Source organism: Necator americanus, chromosome IV, assembly GCF_031761385.1.
Source record: "Necator americanus strain Aroian chromosome IV, whole genome shotgun sequence".
In the NCBI taxonomy this organism is placed as follows: Eukaryota; Metazoa; Nematoda; class Chromadorea; order Rhabditida; family Ancylostomatidae; genus Necator; species Necator americanus.
The window spans coordinates 18,576,812-18,598,498 of record NC_087374.1 but is presented as its reverse complement, the minus strand read 5'-3'; the positions used below and the strand labels follow the sequence as shown (position 1 = coordinate 18,598,498).

Here is a 21,687-nt window from a genome sequence, read left to right as displayed (position 1 = left end):
CTAACAGTATAGCATCGTAATTACAACGTTATGTTACGCCCAGTAGGCGGAGAAAGTCACAGTCACTTCCTACGAAAATTCAGATTTAAAAGAAAAAAAGGACAACCCGAATCGATAATGTGAAATAGAGACAGGGGAAACGACGAAAAGTAGTCACAATGGTCGTAGTCGTCCATACTCCACTCATTCAATGGATAGAGCATTTTAAGAAGAGGGGAATAAGAGGGAGAGAAAAAAGTAGCAGTAGTACTTGGCAAAATGGAGGATGGTGACGAATGCTTGGGTGCTTCGTTCGCAGGTACATCACCCTTAGAGGAGGCAACGCGATTACGATATTCTGTGTTAACACAGACCCATACTTTTCAAATTCTTAGCAATTATCATATCTAGACATGCGTCTAGTACAAATTGCACGTTATTCGTGTCCGTAGCGCACGTGTGATGGCAGTAGATCTCTCGTTGTGATGACCTAGAAAATCAGTAGCTTTACGTCGCTGTAAGACTGCATTTTTTTTAAACTGAGAAGACTAAGTTTAGAGTCTTCGACTCTTCAGTAACGTGAACAAGTTAGAATGCAGATGAGATCTAGTGTATGCGGGTTGAGTAACCCCATCACATCACCTGGACTAATGAATAAATCAGCATATGGAAAAATTAGTCGCGATAACTCGTCCGAAACAATATAAGCCATGAGCAAAACTTCACCAGAAATTCCGTCCGACTTCCTGCACTATCATGAAATCCAGAATAGTGAGTACCTATCCTCGTACATCATTGTTGATCAAGGCGCGAAATGTCGAAACAACGAAATGATATGTCAAATAGGCGAAATCTGACACATTTTACCGGACAGACATATAAAATGCGCCTCAACTGTGTAATCTGACTAAAGACATGGTGTGGAGACAAGTTCTCGCAAAAATTGTAAATTCGTCGCAAACCAGCTATCTAATTTGCACATATATGGGGATCGGTTGGGATCGTGTCTTTCATACACAGTTATTCTACGTGGCGTGGACATCAATTCTCCAAAGCATAAATATTAGCATGGATATCGTAGGAACTGAGTAGACATTGAATATTTCAAACTCAGTTCAAACTTAATCGTTTTACCTGAAGTGAATCAGGGATGAGCCTTACATCCCGTTTTTTCTTTCAGGGTTTAATCAAAATGTAAAATGGCAGCTCCGCTGAAAAAGAAAAAGTTTCGAAGAGGTTACGAAAATCACCTGTTAAGTTGCTCGAATTTCCACTGGATGTAGTTAATGCATTCGGTTTGATTCTGCTGCCCCTTGTATTCTGGGAAGCAAATTGTCAACGGGCTACGTTGAATCTTTTCCGCAAATAGATCCTTCTTGTTCAGAAACAAAATGAAATGAATGTCGGCGAACCATGGACTGTTGCAGATGGAATCAAACAGTTTCAACGACTCTTGCATTCGATTCTGGAATGAAAAATGTGAACTTTTCTTTAAAACCGAAATTAAGTGTATAATATTTAATATTATCATTACATATTTAACCAGTCTGAACGTCCGGTTAATAGCGGACTTCAGACTTTCTGTGGCTTTCGCTTCGGTCGCGTTCACTGATCAATGAAAACTAATAGTAGCGGCATATGCTGTGAAATTAGATTGGTGCCTCTCTAACAGTACTTTCTTTTTTAAATATAAAATTAGAGGCAAGATTTCTTTCTAAATATTCCATATTTGAAGATCATTCAACCGTCAGCTTTAAATACTCCTTCGATATCAACATAAAAAGGATAAAGGATAAAGTCACTGGCGTATCAATCCACTTGGGATGCGTCAACGCGTTTTACTGGAATTCGTAATCGATGAGGTTTTGGAACGCGTGTTGGCCTGTACAACGACTTACGGAGACCAGTCGATGATCAAGTCAGTGTTTTTATCCTCCCAGACAAGTCTGGTACCAATTTATCGACCCCGGAGGGATGAAAGGCTTGGTTTGCACTAGGCGGTTTCGAACCCTCGACCGTGTGGCTACAACGGACCTCTAACCGACTGCGCCACACCCGCCCTTCGATGCCAACATAATAAAGACACAATTTCAAAATATTACTCGAAGTATGTTTTCTTCCTATTTTCCTCAGCAGTTATCACAGAATGATCATGATACATAATAACGGGCATATTCTGTCACGTGTGTGTGTGTGTGTATGTGTGTGTGTATGTGTATGTGTATGTGTATGTGTATGTGTATGTGTATGTGTATGTGTATGTGTATGTGTATGTGTATGTGTATGTGTGTATGTGTGTATGTATGTATGTATGTATGTATGTATGTATGTATGTATGTATGTATGTATGTATGTATGTATGTATGCATGTATGTATGCATGTATGTATGTATGTATGTATGTATGTATGTATGTATGTATGTATGTATGTATGCATGTATGCATGTATGCATGTATGTATGTATGTATGTATGTATGTATGTATGTATGTATGTATGTATGTATGTATGTATGTATGTATGTATGTATGTATGTATGTATGCATGTATGCATGTATGCATGTATGTATGTATGTATGTATGCATGTATGTATGTATGTATGTATGTATGTATGTATGTATGCATGTATGTCAAGATGAGTCACAAAACTCAAAAAGGGGGGCGCGACGGGTCCACCGGCATCGGATTGGCGCGTTCTCAGAAAGTGGAAACCCGGATGCAAATAGCTGCTTAAATAGTAGCAAGATGTTTATGTGATCTGACGTGGAACGTTATCTTTATCAGTAGGACGATATCTTTCCAGTCATTTTATGCCATAACATCATTCTTTGATAATTGTGTGGGGAAAACAGGAGGAAAACCCATATTTCGCGTGGTACTTTTGAACTTTGTCTGCAATATACTGGTATGGAGTGTTTGAAGCTGAAGCTCGAGTGTTCTGCAAATGTAGAACTGACGCGCTTAGAAAGAAGACCATGAAATCCTTCGCTTTTAGTTATTATATAAAAAAGGAAGAAAGATTGTTGGAGATACACAAGTCCAATTTCACAGAAAATGCCACTACTGTTAATTTTCGTTGATTAGTGAAGGGAAGCGAGGCGAACACCATAGAAAGTCTGAAGTCCGGCTTTAGCTGGACGTTAAGACTAGTTTTAGCATAAAATGACGTGAACAACATCATCGCACTGATAAAGATAACATTTTAAAGATAACGATAAAGATAACATCATGTAAATTGTTGGGCAATAAAGGCAACATACCACGAATCTGAGGTGGTGATTCTGATCTGATTTCAGGTGGAATATCCGTATACTGGGTCGCAGATTATGGAGATGGGGGTAGCTCCCCTCATCTCTCCCTGAATCACTGCTAACAGCCGCCTCCAGAATGCTGTTTTTTACGACGCCATCTACTGCAACGCTCTACCCTTTGCGCCGCCTCCGCCCTGCGACTAGTCGAAAATCAGATCGGACTACCCCGAATGGCAGTAAGGGACACTACGCGTGCAAGGGTGGCGAGCTGCAATGCACTACAAAACAGCATTCAGGGGCCGGGTGTTTGCTGATTCAGAGATAGATGAGCGGAACCACCCCGGTCTCTATAATCTACGACCCCGTATATGGATACTCCACCTGAAACCCGTACCACCCCACATTCGCGGTATGCTGCTTTTAAGCAGCTGGTTTCATTCATGTTTCCACTTTATGAAGAACGCATGCTACCAAGTAGAGGAAAAGGTGCAAGAAAATAGACACACGGGACTTATGGAAGTGAAAAGCAACGTGCGCCGCGATCAGTGCTATTAAACAGTTATATATTTCGAGTATTCACCTTTTGCGGCATGCAGATCAAGTTATTGCGCACCAATATGACGCCCCGGGCCCGTCCACTCCGTTTCACAAAATTCGAAAATGAGACGGATCCCGCATCATCGAAGTGGGGCGTTTCATAGCCGTGGCCACTGGCCCCGTCGCTTTTCACCTTTGTGACTCCTTCGCCCGTCTAATTCCTTCTTCGTTCGCCTCAGGTTGGTAGAATGCCTTCCTCAGAAAGTGGAAACACTCACGCAAACGGCTGTTTAAATAGTAGCGAAGAGTTTACATGATCTGACGTAGAACGTTATCTTTATCAGTAGGAAGATGTTTTTCACGTCATTTTGTACTGAAACATCATTCTTTGGTTACTCTTGGGGGAAACATTAATAAAACCCATATTTCGAGTAATACTTTCAAATTTTGTCTATAATTGTATTGTATAATGTCGATAATTGTCTATGTAATGTATGTCTATAATTTGTATCGAAGGAGAAGTATTGTTTGAAGCTGAATTTTGAGTATTCTCCAAATATAGAACTGACGCGTTTAGAAGGAAAACTATGAAATCTTTCGCCTTTATTTATAATAAAAAAGATGAAGAAAGATTGTGAGGGGTACACAAGTCTAATTTCACAAGAAAAAGGACTAATATTGATTTTCTTTGATCAGTGAAGGGGAGCGAGGCGAACACAACAGAAAGTCTGAAGTCTGAAGTGGTACAAACATGATTGCTTGAAATAATACAAATTTTTCTTGTTTAATTTTAAGCGTATAACAGGAACATTCTGTATTTTCGCGCATTCCTTTTCTCTTTCTTGAAATTCACATAGAAAATTGTGTTGTTAAAAATCGTACGCTTTTGGGATGATTGCCGTATTCTATTTATTCTCCGTTAGAACATAATTCGAGACGCTGACATGTACAAATTGAACAGCCGCCACTCACGTGAGGAAACATCGAAGTAAAGCAAGGATTCTTCTATAGTTCACCATCAAATATGAGCAAATGATCCCTTCGCGGAAATGCAAGAATTTTCTTCATCTTACATCCTCACCCGCCCGGAAGGTAAGGTTTTAGGATGAATTTTTGCGGAAATTCTCCACATATAAGAGCTAGCGAGGACAAATCGTACTCATATTTCTAAAAAAATGTGTTTCTGATGATTATTAAAAGCGGAAAGTTTCACATTACAGAGCGAAATCCAGCACCACTGCACCATTGAATGTGTTCCTATGGAAAATCTGATTTTTTAAGAGTATGTTGAGACGGGCTTTATAAGGAAGTTGGAGGCGATGTATCAATCTGCGTGGCAAATTTCCCAAGGACCGATTTCGATTTCATCGACACTGAAAGATTTAGCAGCACTGTAAACCCCTTAAACTCGAACATTTCGTTCACGTTGCGAACTCAATTAGTCGCCCTGACAACATATTTTGCAGTGAAACCGAATATTTTAAAGGAACAAAAGTCAATTTTCAAATTGGCAAATCAAACACAAAAGCGGTACTGTGGTCGAACTTAAGTTGGTTCAAACATCACATACAGTACAGTTGTCTTCTCGCAGCGTTTGATCGTATTCCGACAGCGAACTGATGAAAATTATCGCATTCACGTTGTCAAAACAATGGATCCATTTTTTTCGTTCCGATCGCTGGCCGCCAACGTCAATTACTCTTAACAAATGGTAATAAAACACGACTAGAGAATAATAAACGAGAACTAGCTAGCAACAGCAAAAAAAAAAATAGACGAATGATAATTACAAGATGAATGCGGAACTGTGTGCATTTAAAATTAGACTTCTTCAGTACATGTTCTTTCTTAATGATTAAAGAAAGAAATAAGCAGAAAGTACGTTGAGAAACGCACCTAAATGTTAACCCTTTCAATTCGAAAAGCACTTCCGTGATGCCAGTGGTTTTAATTCGTGTTCGTAACAGATCTTGCTCGCTCGGTATATAGTTTAATGACGAAAGGCGAGGTAAGTTGTCCAAAAAACTGCAATGTGGAAACTTCTTCATAGAATGACAAAACTTGAAAAAACGTCGTAAAAATTCAACTGCGATAACTATAATAGAATTGGCCATTATTGTAAGAAAAAGGATGTATAGAGTGAAAAAAAATCCAAAAAAAAACTCACTATTTAGCGCTGTCATCTATTTGATACTCATTACTACGCCGGTAGCACTCCCGTACTCCTTCGTCGGCCCAAAGTCGTTGCATCGCCGCAGCCAGTTCTTCGGTCAACTCCTCCTTGTTCGCATGAACCGTTGCGAAAACCAGTTGACTGTCTCGCTAAAATCAGGAGAAAGGTCATCTAACATGATTTAGAACACTGAATTACGTAGTTAGATGGTCAGTATCGAAATAAATACTGTCAATGCAAATTTATTTGAAGGAATTGGGGATGAACAGTACTAGGATGATGAAGAAAAAAGAAGAGAAGATTTAAAGTGCAGGGTAAGAGAGAAATGGACTAGAAAGAAGAGAAGGATGAAGGATAACAGTCGAATAAGAGCTCATCTCAACAAATCATTGCAGGTTGTACAGCAATTATTCAAACACTACACAAAGCTGAGCAATAATGGATTACATTATCTCCTTTCTCATTAGGATGTCGGAGATTTTCACAATATACAAAGATAGTTTTAAGAAAACTACTAAATAAACAATTGAACAGATAATCAATAAATTAATTCATCATGTGCAAAGATATGAAATTAAAAAAACTCGCATATGATAGAAGATAAAGAAAGTGCGTAGGAGAATCAAGGGAAAAATTTCACAAGTCGCAGCGAAAACTTCTAAAAACATTGAAAAGAAACTCGTTTCCCATGTTTTTACTTGGAAAACAAACTGCTTCGTGACAAACGTAACCGAAAACTCTATTATAAAAAAATGCAGCATAGGTCATCGTACAGAGATCCCGCTTCAATGAGAATAACTGCAAATTACGTGTCACAATCTGATTTTAAGGTCCTTGTAGCAGCATGTGCTGCTATTGTGAAAAATTAAGAAAAAAGTTGTTCAAGGAAGCATTCATTTTTTAAGGCATTTGGTTTCTTGATTTGAGGGAGATAACTCATTCGTAGGGCTTCATTTGCTAAACTCATAATAATGAAGTTCATGAAATAATTTCTCTCTCATAAAATTCGCAGCGAGATCCCCGAAATATCCTCGAAGTTCAGTACGACCGTATTCCTGCTTCTTGGCTCAATTACTAGGCGAAGGATTATTTACACAATGTTACCGCAGCTTTAGCAATTATTGGATCAATAAATCAATATGCGGTAACGCGATGCATATTCCGCAGAGCAGACCAATTATAAGATGGAATTCATCAATCGCTTGTTACGAGGTGGTGGAACAACAACTCAAACGAAAGGAGAGTTCACAGCACTGTCCCCAATTACTAGGAAACTAACGGAAAAATCGATGCATCGATCGGCTCACCACTCGTTCGTTGTCGGCATATTCGATTTGAAGATGAAACATGGCACGAAGTATTGATAACATGGAGTGAATACAATTCGAATAAACAACTGGACGAATCATCTCCAGGTCCTGCTGTGAGAATCCATCCTGAAGTTAGAAAAATCGAAAAGATGCGCTACTTAGAGAAGAGAAGCCGAGGGATTTGGTCGCTGAAATTCGGATCAGCAACCCCAACCACATCTCTTCTCATTGCTGGGAAAATATTGAAAACTTTAAGCGGAAAGGCATTTTTCCAAACCGTATACATATTAGTGTACTATTTTAAAAAATCAGGAACGCTCGCAAATTCTCACTCCCGTTAACTAATGATTTTGCCTTGCAGCTCGGTGAGTTCCTCTGGTATTCAACCGCCTACAGAGAAAATGAGTATTCAGGTATCAGCATAAGTATGTACTACATTAATTCAACCTATATACAAGCATATTTTTTCCAGAAAATGCTACGGAACATCCATTCTCACCTTGTGCAATATCCGCATCTGCTTCAGAATTGTGCTTTTTCCACTTTCACCGGCGCCTGAAAAAGTAGACAATGAAGGAAGTCTCTCTTATAAAAAGATGAAACAGAAAGAAAACCAGGAGAAGAGCATTGTTTCTCGTTGTTTTTTTTAAGCAAGATCACAAAAAAGAGAGGGAAAACTTTAGTTCCAAGCAATTTCTTCGACGGCATGCTTCAAATGTATTGTCAGATTCAAGTTCACACATATATTTTCTCTCGGATGATATGTTACATTTACGTTTCGAAGAGTATAACTGCTCCGAATTTTGTTGTTAAACAGCATTAGTCCAGTGGCTGGCCATCTTTCATAGCGAGCCGGTAGTCCTCTTTGATTAAGAAAATAGGGGGATTTCGCATGCTGCATCCATTTGAGAGAATTGAATCCGGACGACATAAGGTGCAGCGTACTTTTCTCGAAAAGCAGTTTTCGTCGACAACATCGCGGTGCTGAGCCGATGCACTTGGCAATGATCGATGATTTTCGGCACCCACATTGTTAGGGTGAAAAAATCCAATGCCTGAATATTTCCCAATGTCTCCATGTTCAAGAGGAAAAACTGTTGCGAAAGAAGGATGCAAGCTCCTGTAAGTAAATATTGAATCTTATCGTTATTGAGTGATAAAATAATAAAATTCAAGCAGGATAAGAGCACAAGCATACGTTTAGAAATCGTCCTACATGCTGAATACGCGTGGTACAAGTACCCTTTACATTTTATATGTAGGAAAAAACCGTTGCAGTCCATTTCTAGTGTAGGTAAACAACCATAAAGATAAAGAAATAGAAATAAGTTACGCTTATTTCTGAATCAAATTCTCAGAAAAAGCTGAACTATTGTTTTTAAAGTTCAAAGCGACGAATGAAAATTCGAAGATTTTGCAAGTAGAGTCAGACATATTCTACAGAAGTAAGGAAAATAGTCAAAACTTGCTTAAAACGAAGAAATAAGTACTATGTATGTCCTTTTCAAACATAAGAACAAAATATAAAAATAATTGAAGCCTTCACAACCGACTGAGAAACTCGGAAACTCGAAAAATTGCACTGGATTTTTCATTCTTGCTAATCTGGCGATTCGCAAATGAAATCAAGTTGCAAAAAGATCAATCTAAGAAGTAGCCATTTCTTTTTGTTCGGACTACTTCTGGACGATCCTTTTGTTCGTGACTGGCCATCTTCATAGTGAGAGCCTTGCCTGATTGTCCTTGCATAAATACCCAGTCCTCGATGCCGCTTTTTTGACGGATGCCGAATCTGTCTCGCTCTGCAACGCATGTTGTCATCGAATCAATCATGCATAAGCGACATTGGTTCTCCCATACACAGCGGATGTTGGTAATTTCATATGATTATTATTGCACTAGATTATATTACAGGACAATTGCAAGTACTACTGTATTGTTGTGTATTGGTTCAGTTTAACTCCAACTCTATATTCGGAGTAAAAGTACCCTTTTCTTCCCATAATTGAACATCAGTAGCAGCATAAATACTCTACTCTCTCTCTTACTGATGTAGGTGAGGAAATTTCTAGTCAATCTCAGTTAACAACAATCCTCTAAGGACATAATTACCCACTTCACAGCCTGCTTTTAGGTTCCTTACACACAAGTGGATTGAATTATTTGGTTTTTTTTCTGTCATTCTTCCCAAGAGAATATCGTAAACACAACCTTTCAAGTGTCAGAACAAAATAGAAACATGGTTTCTCTTGAAAAGAAAAATCTAATTTCAGCAGCAGTCAATCTAATTTCAGCGTAAGAGATTCGAGTGCGGATTGCCACCGAGCAGCCGATTCGATTTCAACGAAGCAAAACGAACAGCTGAGCACATTTCCAGATTCTTCGATATTACCCAACAGTTCCTGTCAGCGGTTGTTAACCATTAAATAATAGTGTTCCTCTGAGCATTTTTGGTCAGGATTAGATATAGACCCCGCTGATAGTCACACATACATACAAATAATTAGGTACCCCTGCTGAGAGCTCCGAAAGGAAAGCCTGGAGGCGATTCGTGTTGCTCATAGTGAATATTCCCGTTTTCCTTAGTTGCAATGCATTCGCCCACATCAACACTAAGATTCTTTCAACGACGATGTTCCTATTTCCTATTTCTTTCCTATTTCCTAGGAGCAATCTACTTCTCTGTAAACATGAGTGTAAACAAAGGAGAAGAAAAGAGTTTAAATGTACTGCCTCGTATCAACCTCCTCCTCCTTCTTATTCTCGATTCACTTACGAAGCGTCGTAAAATAATGCACTTCCACTACATGCTGGATCAAGTTTCTTCAGCGTAATACTTTTTTTCGAAGCAGAGTGGAGGGGAAAACAGCTAAGCAGACAAAGGCGGTTTGCTGTGAAGACAAGATAGAGTTGCTATCTGTGATCTATTTCTAGCCGTTTTTGACGAATTTTTATCAAAATAATTTGATGTACAGGATATGAAGCTCCTCGTAAATCGAGAACTTTCGAGAATCCGTTGATCAATGGAATAAGCATTGATGGCTGAACTCAACGATTCTCACCAAATGGAATTTTCGATGCCCGAAGACTCCACGTTCCATACTCTTCAGTTCTTGGCCCTGGAGACGTTTTGACAATATCGAAACCTAAACGAAGTCCAGACGAAATTCTTTACCTGGATTCGTATTATATCGAAATAATACGAATCTAGTTAGAGAATTCGAGCTAGTCCTTCCAATCAGTCAGTAGCCAATTATCAAAAGCTTTAGATTCGGCGCTTATATAACAATCATTTGAATTGAACTGAATTTTTACTCTGAGCTACTACTGTGAACTGATGAAAACTCAGTTATAAGTAGTTTGTTACCGTAGTAAGGACTAATAGCCCGCTCGAGTACTAATCAAAAGTTTTTTTTTCAGCCATCCCCTCCGTTGAGGATATTTCAAACGCCATTTCAGGCATCGAATTGCTCCTATAATTGTCAACATCGCATAAACGCGTGAATTACTCGCATCCACGTCAGCTCGGAGGCGAGTGGGTGGTGTTACGCTGGGTTTTGAACGCGACGAAAACATCGAATGACGCGAGGAGGAACTCCAAATTGCGTCAGTAATAGTGTTCGCAGCGAAATGCATTAGTCTAATAATTTTGACAGATCACAGCAAAAGCTTGGGCAAATTGACCGAAAAAATGAAATCTCGGATGAAAATTAGCGCTGTGTTTAGCATAACCGTTTTGTTTTCCTCTTGTTTTCCTTGGCACTCCGTTTTGTTAGGAAAGTTATTAACATTAATACAGCCCCTACACTAATGTCAACGTCCAAACGATGTACTTTGCATGGACGGCAGTTTCCTTCTCATCGGAAATCGTTTAAGTCCTCCGGAAGTATAAAAACCGCCAACCTCACTCCAGCTAACGATTCTCCATTATCAAAATGCGAGTGCTTTCTACCAATGCTTTTTCTCAGAACATCAGGAAACCATGGGGAATAAAAAACCCATTCCACTAAAAAAAAACGGATTTTTCATAGAAATGAAATTATCTGTATAGGAACAAAGGGCTAGTGTGACTGTGACTGTGACTCTCTTGACCACTCCGAAAAGAAATGCCAACTTCTTTTTAATACGAAGAGATGGTAAATTGTAATTGGTGCAATCCGTTCTATCCACCCTCTCAACTTTTAGAGTTCTCGCAAAGAATTCCGAACCAGCAACAAACTGAAGATCGTAAAGGTTGTCCTCTTCAGTCCAGCGCCGTTTCGAAACCAATCCCTTCGTCTCGCATATCGTTTAAAAATCAAACGCATCCAAGAAAAAGCATTTGCTTTTCAGATGAACTCCCCAGTCATAGGGATCAGCTCGAAAGGTCTTTTGTGAGCGCCCAGATTGCTAACGAGTGCGTCATGTGAACATATACAGACCCGCGTCTATAAAAAAAAAATGGTACATCTCAGCCGGACTTCTTTTCAAAGGAGGGTTTTCTCGTTGAACGAGATCGACAGAAGTGCACATAATTTCCGAGAACTCAAAAAAAAATTAAAACTCCTGCACTGTACAAGTTTTTTAAAATAAACTTACATATCCCTTAGCAAATAAAACAAATATGGTTGGAAGATATGTGGTGAAAGCAATTACTAACGCTCAAATCTCCGGTGCTAAAAGAAAAAAGATATATAAGCCAATCAAATTATGTGCAAGTGGTTCGCCTAGGAAGACCGTTAATTTTACGTAGTATTCGAATCCCTTGTGTCGCCATACCGTCGAATATGTATTTTAGCAAATTATGGCTAAGAGAGATCCTCGTTGCATAACCAGCTAGTCAAACTTAGGTTCCAACCATTTTGGCTGCCTCAAAATCAGCCCCTATCCCAGCTCACCCAATTTCGTTCACTTATTTACGACCCCTGCTGATTTTCAGCATTGCCATGACACCAAAACCCGTCGGTGCTTACACATCTCCCTGACGACACTGCAGTAGGCTAATTCTTGTCAACCCTTGAAGTCGATGATGGATGTTGCCTTGAAAACTCAGTTGCGCTACGCTGGAAACGCATCACGAGCGGCTTTATGGGAATTAGAGCAGCGGTGCACACAGCTGCTCCAAATCACGAGGCAGTGTTATCGAGGGAGTCGAGATGAGTATGCGCGCTACTCGGATATCTTCGACGATGAAGTAACGTGAAAGGGCATGCCGGCGGCAGCAGAGTGAATGCTTCGACGCACTGATATCAAATAAGTGCTCGTGACATTACTCATATATTTGATGTGAATAGGAATTACTTTCGCAACGTAATTAACTATTCAGAGTTACTGGACTAGCTGTTTCGCGGTAGCCTCCGAGCGAGGAGAACGAGGACAGAGCATCACATCCGATTTTTCATTTTTTCTAGGCGAGTGCCCCTTGCGAAAAGCGTATTCGCCCGCTGACGATCTTGTGGCCTCTTCAAGCCTCATTAGCGCCCGCTGTCCGACTACGAAACGAGTCGTTTCGCCGACGAGAAGCCGACGACGCTTGTTGCCACTTCTATGCTCATTACTGCGTAGTAAACAGTTTCTAAATTTTCCCATTCTATTTGGGTTAAAAGGCAATTGCACTTCGCGTTAGTAACGCATTATTCAGGCAATCAGAGAACGAGTATTTTAAGTATATAAAAGTGCATGCGCACTATTTATTCAAGAGATCCATGTCAATAAAACAGCGGGCATCTATTACTCACTAATTGTGCGATTAGAGGAAAATCCATTTTGAAAAGTGTTGGCGTCCTTCTCCGCGTATCTAGTAAGTAACGAGAAATTTCCATGTTCATGAGTGTTCATTTATTTGAGTACTTTTTCAGGCTTTTTGAATTCATGAGTGCTTCTCAAATAATTAGAGTCGAACGCCAAGATCAAACAAACAAATAACATCAAACTTCAAAGCTGAGGTGAACATCAACTTCCTCAAACTCAAAAAGGTTGTTCTTCGGTTGAACCGAAGAGATGAGCAGTTGGAATACAAAAAAATGCTTAAAGGCATCACTCCACGAATCTGAGGTGGTACGCATTTCAGGTGGAGTATTCGTATATGGGATAGTAGATTATGAGGAGGAGAGTGATTCCGTCCATTTCTTCCTAATTGCCGTAAAAAACGGCGCGGAAGAAGCGGCTTCGGGCGCTCTGGCGCACTATTTTCTACAAGGAGTTCAACTGGAGCGCGCGAGCCAAGTGCGGCGCCGAATCTCCCGGACCGTTTTTTAAGGCAATTAGGAAGAAATGGACGGAATCACCCTCCTCTCCATAATCTACTATCCATTATGAGAATACTCCACCTGAAATCTGCACCACCTCACATTCGTGGGGTGATACCTTTAACTGACAACGCAGATAATGAGGTTATGCTTGTGGAAACTATCCACAAAAGTGGTTGAGATGTGCATGAACTCGGCGAATTTCTATGTTGGGGGAACCCAACCAGAAGGAGAAACCATTTAACTGCACACTATACAGGATACATTCCAGTTAATTCAAACCGAAGTGATTCTCATTGCAAAAATGAACCCTTTGAAGTCTGTCAGTCACTGGTTTGCGGTTGTCTTCGCAACAACCGCGCTTTGTTTGAATATCTTCTGGTCATAGCGAACCTTCCCAAGTTTGTTGAAATTCTTCCTGCTGTCGTAAAATAGATTTCACCTACACTAAAAGCTTAATGACAACCAGAAACCGGGTCACAGCAGTAGTGGGGTTGGTACTCATGAACACTGACTTCTTTATATTCCAGAAATAGCACAAACAGAAAACGTAAATATATCCTCTAATCTCCTGATGGTTCAAACTCCTCCAAAAATAGGATCAAGTAGGAGAAAAGCAGAAAGCGTACAAAGATACTCCTATAAGCGCACACCTCAAAATCCTTCTCTTGCCTCGGAGAACCCCTTCACGACCATCCAAATCACCTACTAGTAGCTGCCCAACTGACGTCAAAACGCGATCATCCGACACCAAGTCGTGCTGTAACTTCGAAAAAAGCTACAGTGGTTATTTTGTTCGCTCGGCTCAAATAGCGCGCAGCCGTTGTTCACTTCTCCATCACTGCTTCACTTATAAAAACAAGCTCTATTGTGATGCTGTTCGAATGACAAAATAACTGTTGCCTCTCACTGCGCGCTTGTTCAACAACAAAAATGAGTAAGGAGGAAAAACATGGTTTTTCGAGCAGTTCGTTTTCCGTATTCGAATTGAATGGTGCGGCGAAAATCTTCTGATGCACAGAAAAGTGGTGAGGAATTACAGATTTACTTACAATACTTGTTGAAAACAATGCCATCCTTCAAACCAACTCATTAGAAAGAAGAACCACCCAGAAAAATAAATTTTTAGAAAATGGGAAATGTGTGCCCTCAAAAAAATACTAATTCGTTTTAGAAGAATGGTGAGTGGAACATTATCAGACAGACAACACCTTTGTTACGTAAAAACTATGGAATTTTTCGAACCATCTCATAGGGTCACACGAATGACCTAGTCATAGAAAAAGTCATCAATCCCCAAAAAAAAGAGAAATTATGGCGAAAATCCATCACTGCACGTATTTTCTACTGCTCGCTTGCTTACTCAAACCTCTTTCTCAGCCTTATAAAACACGCTTTGTGGGGAGTGGAATCAATTCCACGAAGGACAGCGTTTCTTGTCTAGGGGATGCTCTGTCTACAACACTAATCAACTCATTTCGAAACGTCAAATACAGAAAAGTAGATGCAGTGATAGAATGTAATTTTTATGCAACCTTCACGGAAGCAATATCCATCTATGCACCGAAAAAAGATGAGAAAAATTTCAGATAAGAATCTGCATAAGGACCCTTCTGCATAGTATCAAACGGGAAACGGGAAACGGATTCTGCAAACGCCAACGTATAAAGAACAAATGAGAGCTTGTTCTCTCAGCGTACTGCTTGGAGTCGCATGTGTCTCGTCATGAACAACAGAGAAAAAAGTGAAACAGTGAGTTACTTAAATGTATCCCCAAAAGAAAATTATCATAAACAGTCCTCAATTTTCTGTTTCAAATAACAAATTGTCCACCTAAGAACTAATATTCACATCCTTAAGCGAACATCAAACACCCCTCATTGACAGTAAGCTATTTTTGTCCGGAAAATCGTCCTTTATCCTTTTAAACGATAATCCTCAGAAGTCGGACTTCTTCACGTTATTAGAGAAAAAGAGAAAGAGAAAGAGAGAGAGAAAGAGAGAGCGAGCGAACGTTGTACAGACGAAAGCTAATCTGTTTCATATAATGAAGAGAAGCAGAGAATGTTCGTTTTTTTTTCTGGGTGAAAACAAATTACTTCGAAAGTGAGTAACTGCAATGAGGCTTGCCAATTGAACATAGCCAATTACGATCAAAACTGGTAGAAACCAGAGATAAAGCGGAAAAGGGGAAAAAAGATGAAAATTGCTCTCTCGAATATGTTGATGCATCTTCAACGCTACAACGAATATAAATAGTCCCTTGTGACTAACATATCCAAGAGTAACGTCTGAGATTAAACTTGCAGTTTACAGATGTCAACTTGAAAGATCAGCTGGCATATCACAGGGGTCGAGAGATCGGAGATCTAGGTTCTGGAAAAAATAACAGTGGTAGGCATCGAAAATCTCGAACAACAACATATTGGTGAGTTTAAACGAAAAAATGTAACACACGATTAAATTAACTAGGTTAATGTCTTTGAATTCTTCAAGGCTAGATAAGTCAAATTTAAGAAAAGAAGTGAGAAATTTAAAACAATGTATACAGATTTCTAATTGATAAATTGAATAGTGTAAGATAAAAAATTGTGTGAACACGAATCTTTGGCCCCAACTTTATACTCTGTGAAACACTGGACCCATTAAACCTGAAAAAAAACCCTCAATGCAACGCAGACCTTGGTTTGTTATTGCAAACATCCTTTTACTGCTTTCCTTGCAAATTATGAACATTTAGTGGAAGAAGAAACTATCGATAGATCTGCAGCGTACTTTCCATAAAACAAGCATACATTTTAAGAAAAAGGAATAAAAAAAGACATAATCATGGAAATCCTAGAAATCACATGTTGTAACACCGTGTCATATCTTATGCCGCCACGAAAGGTGTGAAACATTAGTTCCAAAAATGTTGCTGATTTCTATTCTAATGGCACCTATTATAACATGGAAATTCAAAAGAATGAGAACAAAAATCTACTTGTTTCCGAGACTGTTCACAGGAAAATCCACATCTTTCCAATCCAAGGACTACGTAAAAATAAATCATTTCCAAAAATTTCGATCCAAATTGCGAAACAAAAGCGACAGAAATCACGAAAAGGGTAGGTGCACAAGGACTCGCGTGATAAATGGTAGTCATGAACACGTGCTAAAAAAAATGTGAGCTCTATATATAAGCATAATGTCAACCACCAGAGAAACTTTAGGAATAACCTAGTGTAGGAATTTGTAATGGTGATTTCCAACCATAGGTTGCCCTCTACTGATGATAAGCGCAGAGTAAGTAGGGAACCAACATTCAGTGAAATCCTATTCCTACAAGTTCAAATCGAATTCGCGAGCTCTGTTTTCTACGCAATTACAAACGCAGGTGGTTTCGGCGGCATGTTTGATGTATGCGGCGATAATTTCCTGCATCTCTGTGATGTCACAGCAGTTGACATCCTAACAATGTTCGGTGTAGCACTTTGCTTTTTATAAGACCTTTCAATGAAGATGAATAGAATTGTTCTCCAAACAACTGCTGTAATCTTCTCAGTTACATGCATAATCACTGTCCAGCCTCTAACTTGACATATAAATGTTAATCTGGAATGACAGTATAAAGAAACATTGACACGACGCAGAGAACGAAGGCGTGGGAGTTTTTCTTAGCATAGACAACATTTTTATGCGGATTTCACAGTTAGAAGGAGTAGAAGAAGGCAACGGAGTAACGCTTCATTGCAAGGGAATTCCCTCGCCGTGCAAGTACAACAATGAGGACTTTCATTTTCGCACGGTTGCTCCGTTTATCTTGAATGAACAACACTCAACACCAGTTTGAGTCACTCATGTACGGTACTCCGGACTTTCTCACCTCATATCTCATCCCTATCTGTTTAAATCGACGGGGAAGTATAAACTTATTCCCAGTACTCTAACCAGTAATGACGGTCACATGACTTCTCTTCTGGACTTCTCGTTAACGAAGTAACAACAGCATAATCTTGCTGCCAACCATCTTTCCATGTAATGTGGAGCAGATGCGATGTCAACGCTAATACAATTTTTACGTGAAATTACACCACGTTTGAGTTACCGTTTAAAACTGTAGGTTAGCAGCCGATCTTGATGCGCGACGGCGACGTCACGTTCAGGATCCGCTGATCACTGTGTTTCGTTAAACGGTGCTATCCCGAAACTCGAATTCCACACGAAAACGAAGAAAAAGTTAGTGCAAATGGATTTGCAATTGCGGAATGCTCATACCAATAATGAGCACGGATTTCACTGTACCTGACACAGGTTTTATCATTACAACGAAAGAAATGCTAAGAACGATCCCTTCCCGCACTGACTTTTCGTTCTTGCTGACTGGTGTTCCGTCTAGCAGACTGGCTCAGATTGCCAGAGCTAATTAATCTCGTCGACTACGACTGAAAGAACATCTCGCGTCATACTAATTGAAGCTTTCGTCAACGTTTCTACGCACTCCTAGTGCTTCAAGAGAGCTAAGTTATATCAGGTTGCTAATGATAGTAATGTAACAATAACAATAATAACAATGTGTAAGAAACTGCTAGATCGCAAAACGCATATAGCATTTAGCAAGAGTTTGAGTGTGATTATGGAAACCGAGAGCAATTTCCTGTATTCACAACTACAAATCTTTTTCAGTTAAACATCGAAGGGTAACAAAAAATGGAACTTTTGAAATGGAGTATAGAATGAAAATGGAATAAGGATAAAACACTCCTATGAAGATGAAACGTTACGAAAAAAAAATATCCACGTTACATCTTAACATTACGAGCTGATATCGCACGCTAAAGCAGTTCAATATGTGAATCGGACCGTGAAAACAGCAATTTCTCCTAGATGTTATTTATGACATACTTAAAGACTTCAATATCCAGTTAATCCATGAATAATTAGCCCTGCGTGAGTTAAAATTACAAAGTACGAAAGAAAAAAGATCTGACGGTAGATATTCTCATAAGATGCATCTTCCTATTTGGTTGCACATTATGCATTCCTTATAGGGTCCCTTTCCCTCAATCTAATAGTGAATTAACCTTTGAATGTTTCATAAAATTCGAAGTAAGAAATATAGAAGACGAGAAATAACGGCAAAGTCGTAAACAACCTAGAAAAAACCTTAACAGAGTCGCAGAAATCCCTTCATCTTATGTACACGCTAAAGTGAACAGAAGACGGCAGCGCAGGAGAGCTTATGACTAAGAAGATGTAGATAAGAAAAAATACGGCAAAACTGCTTAGGTATCTGTCAGGTTAAAGAATCCTACAACGAAAAACCAAAAATTTAGCGGAAGCAACGAGTGATGGCGCAGGGGGGAGGGGGGAGGGAGGGCTGGATCATGAGAGGAGATGGAATCCGACAGAAAAGTGAGGTTTGTGCAAGTAAGAATGGAAACATACAAGAGATGAAAGTTAGGTCAAGTAGATCCACAACACCTCGCTGGCACGATGGACATATATGGTTAGTTGACCTGACAGGGATCTTATGGCACTTTATGTTGCTGCCAGTTGAGATCAGAACTTGGAGGGATAAACTGTGAACAACCAGATACTGAATCCAGAATCCTTCCCATTGAAATCCATGTCCCCGGGAGTTTTTCATGCATTACTTAATTCGTTTTTTAAAAGATTCGAACTATGGCTGAACTTTGTAATACTCGACTACTCTAGTACTATTACTACTGCTATTACTTATTGTTATTATTACTACTAGTACTAGTGCAATACTTCAGGATATTTTCTTCTTCTTGCATCAAGGGCTTCATAACTCAAACGCTGAGAAATCCATGCTGAAGAATGGAAGCGGCTGGTCAACGATTCTGCTGCACAAAAAAAAAAGATATTACTCCCAAGTAGCTGAGTACTTTCGGGTTTAATATCTGCTCAAAACCCTAATTTGCTCATAAAATAACACTCTGACTTCCTCACTATCGTATAACGTCGTAAAACCTGCATACTAAAAACAACTTTTGTAGAGAGCGATCCTAAAAAAGGAAATTCCTAGGATTAAATTATGACAAGACCTAGAACTAGAACTGTGCAAGACTCCTACAGCTTCCAAGAACCGTTCCGTATTAACACAACGGAAATGAAAGGTCAATAAATAGAGAGTGAAAGGTTAACAAGATCATGCTCACCCGGGATTCCCAATGGATTAGATGCTATGGGCTGACGAGATCGAGTTTCTCGGGACAAGAGGAGGACAAATGGCGAAAAGCAATACAAACATGATTAACCCCTAATGTCAAACGTGCAATAGCAGATTTGCGATCTTAACAGCATTTGCCGCATTCGTGCAAGTGAGTAGTTCACAAGGAGAACGACAAGATTTTCACCACTCCTCACATCGAGCGAATCGTTTGACATCTCATCTTACAGCCTCGGATTGACTAACATGAAAGTAACTGCGAGTCACTACGCTTAGGTCTCGGGAAGTGAGAATTTTTTTTTTTGCAAAAAGGAAAGAGGGGTAAACAAATCTTCCCCCATTGCACAAATCTTTGCCTATTGGAACAAAAGTATAGTACAACAACAAGTGTGAGTTCTCTAAAGTCCTGTCACACAGCTACTAAAGACAGGACATCACGAATCTGACGTATTGAGGAGGTCCACGGGGGGAGCTAGAGTTTGGGATGTAGACTGCGGAATCACGGGTGATTCCGCTTAATCGTCCTAAAAAAAAACGCCGTGGGAACGGTTTTGGTTCCTATGGGGAACGTTAGAACGCTTTTCTATGTGTACGTTCTGATCCCCTCATCAACCTAGTCATTGGTTTCACTTGAATAGGAAGTCGAGGAGAACTCACTGGCTTTAGACTGCTGAGCAGCTGGATGCGATGGGTGTACAACTGTGGGGCGTACAAATGAAATCGCCATGAAAAACGGAGTCTTTCACGCCATTTTTATCTATTTTTTTATAACGATTAAGGAGAGGTGAGCGGAAATACCCCTGATCCTGCAACTCCATCTCTAACTTGTCCAGTGGTTACCCTCATTGCGTCAGACTCGTGCTGTATTTGAGGTTCCAATCACCGACACTACGATAATTCAAAAACTAATCAAACACGAAATAAAGGATAAAAGGATAGTGTCTGGCGTTGATCAATCCGCTTGGGATGCGCCAACGCGTTTTATTGGAATTCGTAATCGATGGGGTTTTGGAACGCGCATTGGCCTATACAATGACTTGCGGAAGCCAGCTGGTGATCAAGTCAGCGTTTTTATCCTCCCAGACAAGTCTGGTACCAATTTATCGACCCCAGAGGGATGAAAGGCTTGGTGAGCACTAGGGGGGATTCGAACCTCCGGTCGATCGTGCAGGAAGCGGAACCTCCAACCGCTACACCCGCCCCATAATCAAACACGAAATATAAATAATAATTTGCAGATGTCAAAACGGGAAAGAAACAAAAAAAAATCAACCAGCTTCCGAACTTTCGCAATCAACCACTCAATCTCGCTGACTATACAAAAAACGGTCTTGAATCAGACGTCCTTAGAAGAAAAAAAAAGATACTATAGCAACTCTTGTGACAAAGAAGCAGATGATATGAAGAAGAAAAAGAAATCATTCATGAAGTATGCACGTTCGAGAACTACCGATGCGACACAGTTTTCCTTCTAGGAACTGCATTGTTCCGTGGTAATCGGAAAGTTCATTCAACAGCGTTTGCTTTCAAACGGATGTCAGATGCACCAGTTCGCTTCCTTTTATGTTGTAAAAATGTCGCTTTTTGCCACGGTAAGATATCTACGGTTATCCTTATGTGCACGAAGAGCTAGAAGAGACACTACACAAAAAGCCTAGATCATCTGCTTTCTAAGCTGTAAACCATGAAAAAAATCGCACAATTTTCATGACTGAGCTCAATCCAACTAAATTTAGCAAAAGAAAAAACGCTGAACTTAGTTTCGTTGATAATGGAGATAGTCCTGCACGGATGGCATGGTACCTTGCGAAATCGCGAACAAGAATTGACACACGAAGAGAAGAAAATGACTCCTACCTAACAACAGCAGTTTAATAATCCTCAGCGACATCGACTGATCCTTCTTGATCTGCTCGTCGATGCGCCGATTGAGGCGTTTCCCCTCCTTCTGATCCTTGCTTGTACAATGTCCCATCCTAGCCAAACAGCCGGGATCCGAGCCGAACAACGCGGACGGCGTGGTGAGCGGTGGACA

General features: G+C 39.9%; 1 protein-coding gene across 4 annotated transcripts; it reads right to left on the bottom strand.

Moving 5' to 3' along the window:
* Positions 1–342: 342 nt before the first annotated feature.
* RB195_001813 (uncharacterized protein) lies at positions 343–21,627 on the bottom strand (the record flags this gene model as incomplete). Of its 4 annotated transcripts, XM_064198768.1 has the most annotated exons (9): positions 343–469; positions 1,230–1,444; positions 5,338–5,467; positions 5,664–5,792; positions 5,935–6,089; positions 7,248–7,376; positions 7,750–7,805; positions 8,939–9,052; positions 21,510–21,627. In XM_064198768.1, 9 exons carry the CDS (start codon positions 21,625–21,627, stop codon positions 343–345), a joined length of 1,173 nt encoding a protein of 390 aa, XP_064054647.1. The 4 variants fall into 4 exon arrangements, with proteins under 4 accessions (XP_064054647.1, XP_064054648.1, XP_013291747.1 ...); XM_064198767.1 differs by lacking the exon at positions 8,939–9,052; XM_013436293.1 differs by lacking the exons at positions 8,939–9,052; positions 21,510–21,627 and having other exon boundaries at positions 7,750–7,767.
* Between the last annotated feature and the right edge of the window lie 60 nt (positions 21,628–21,687).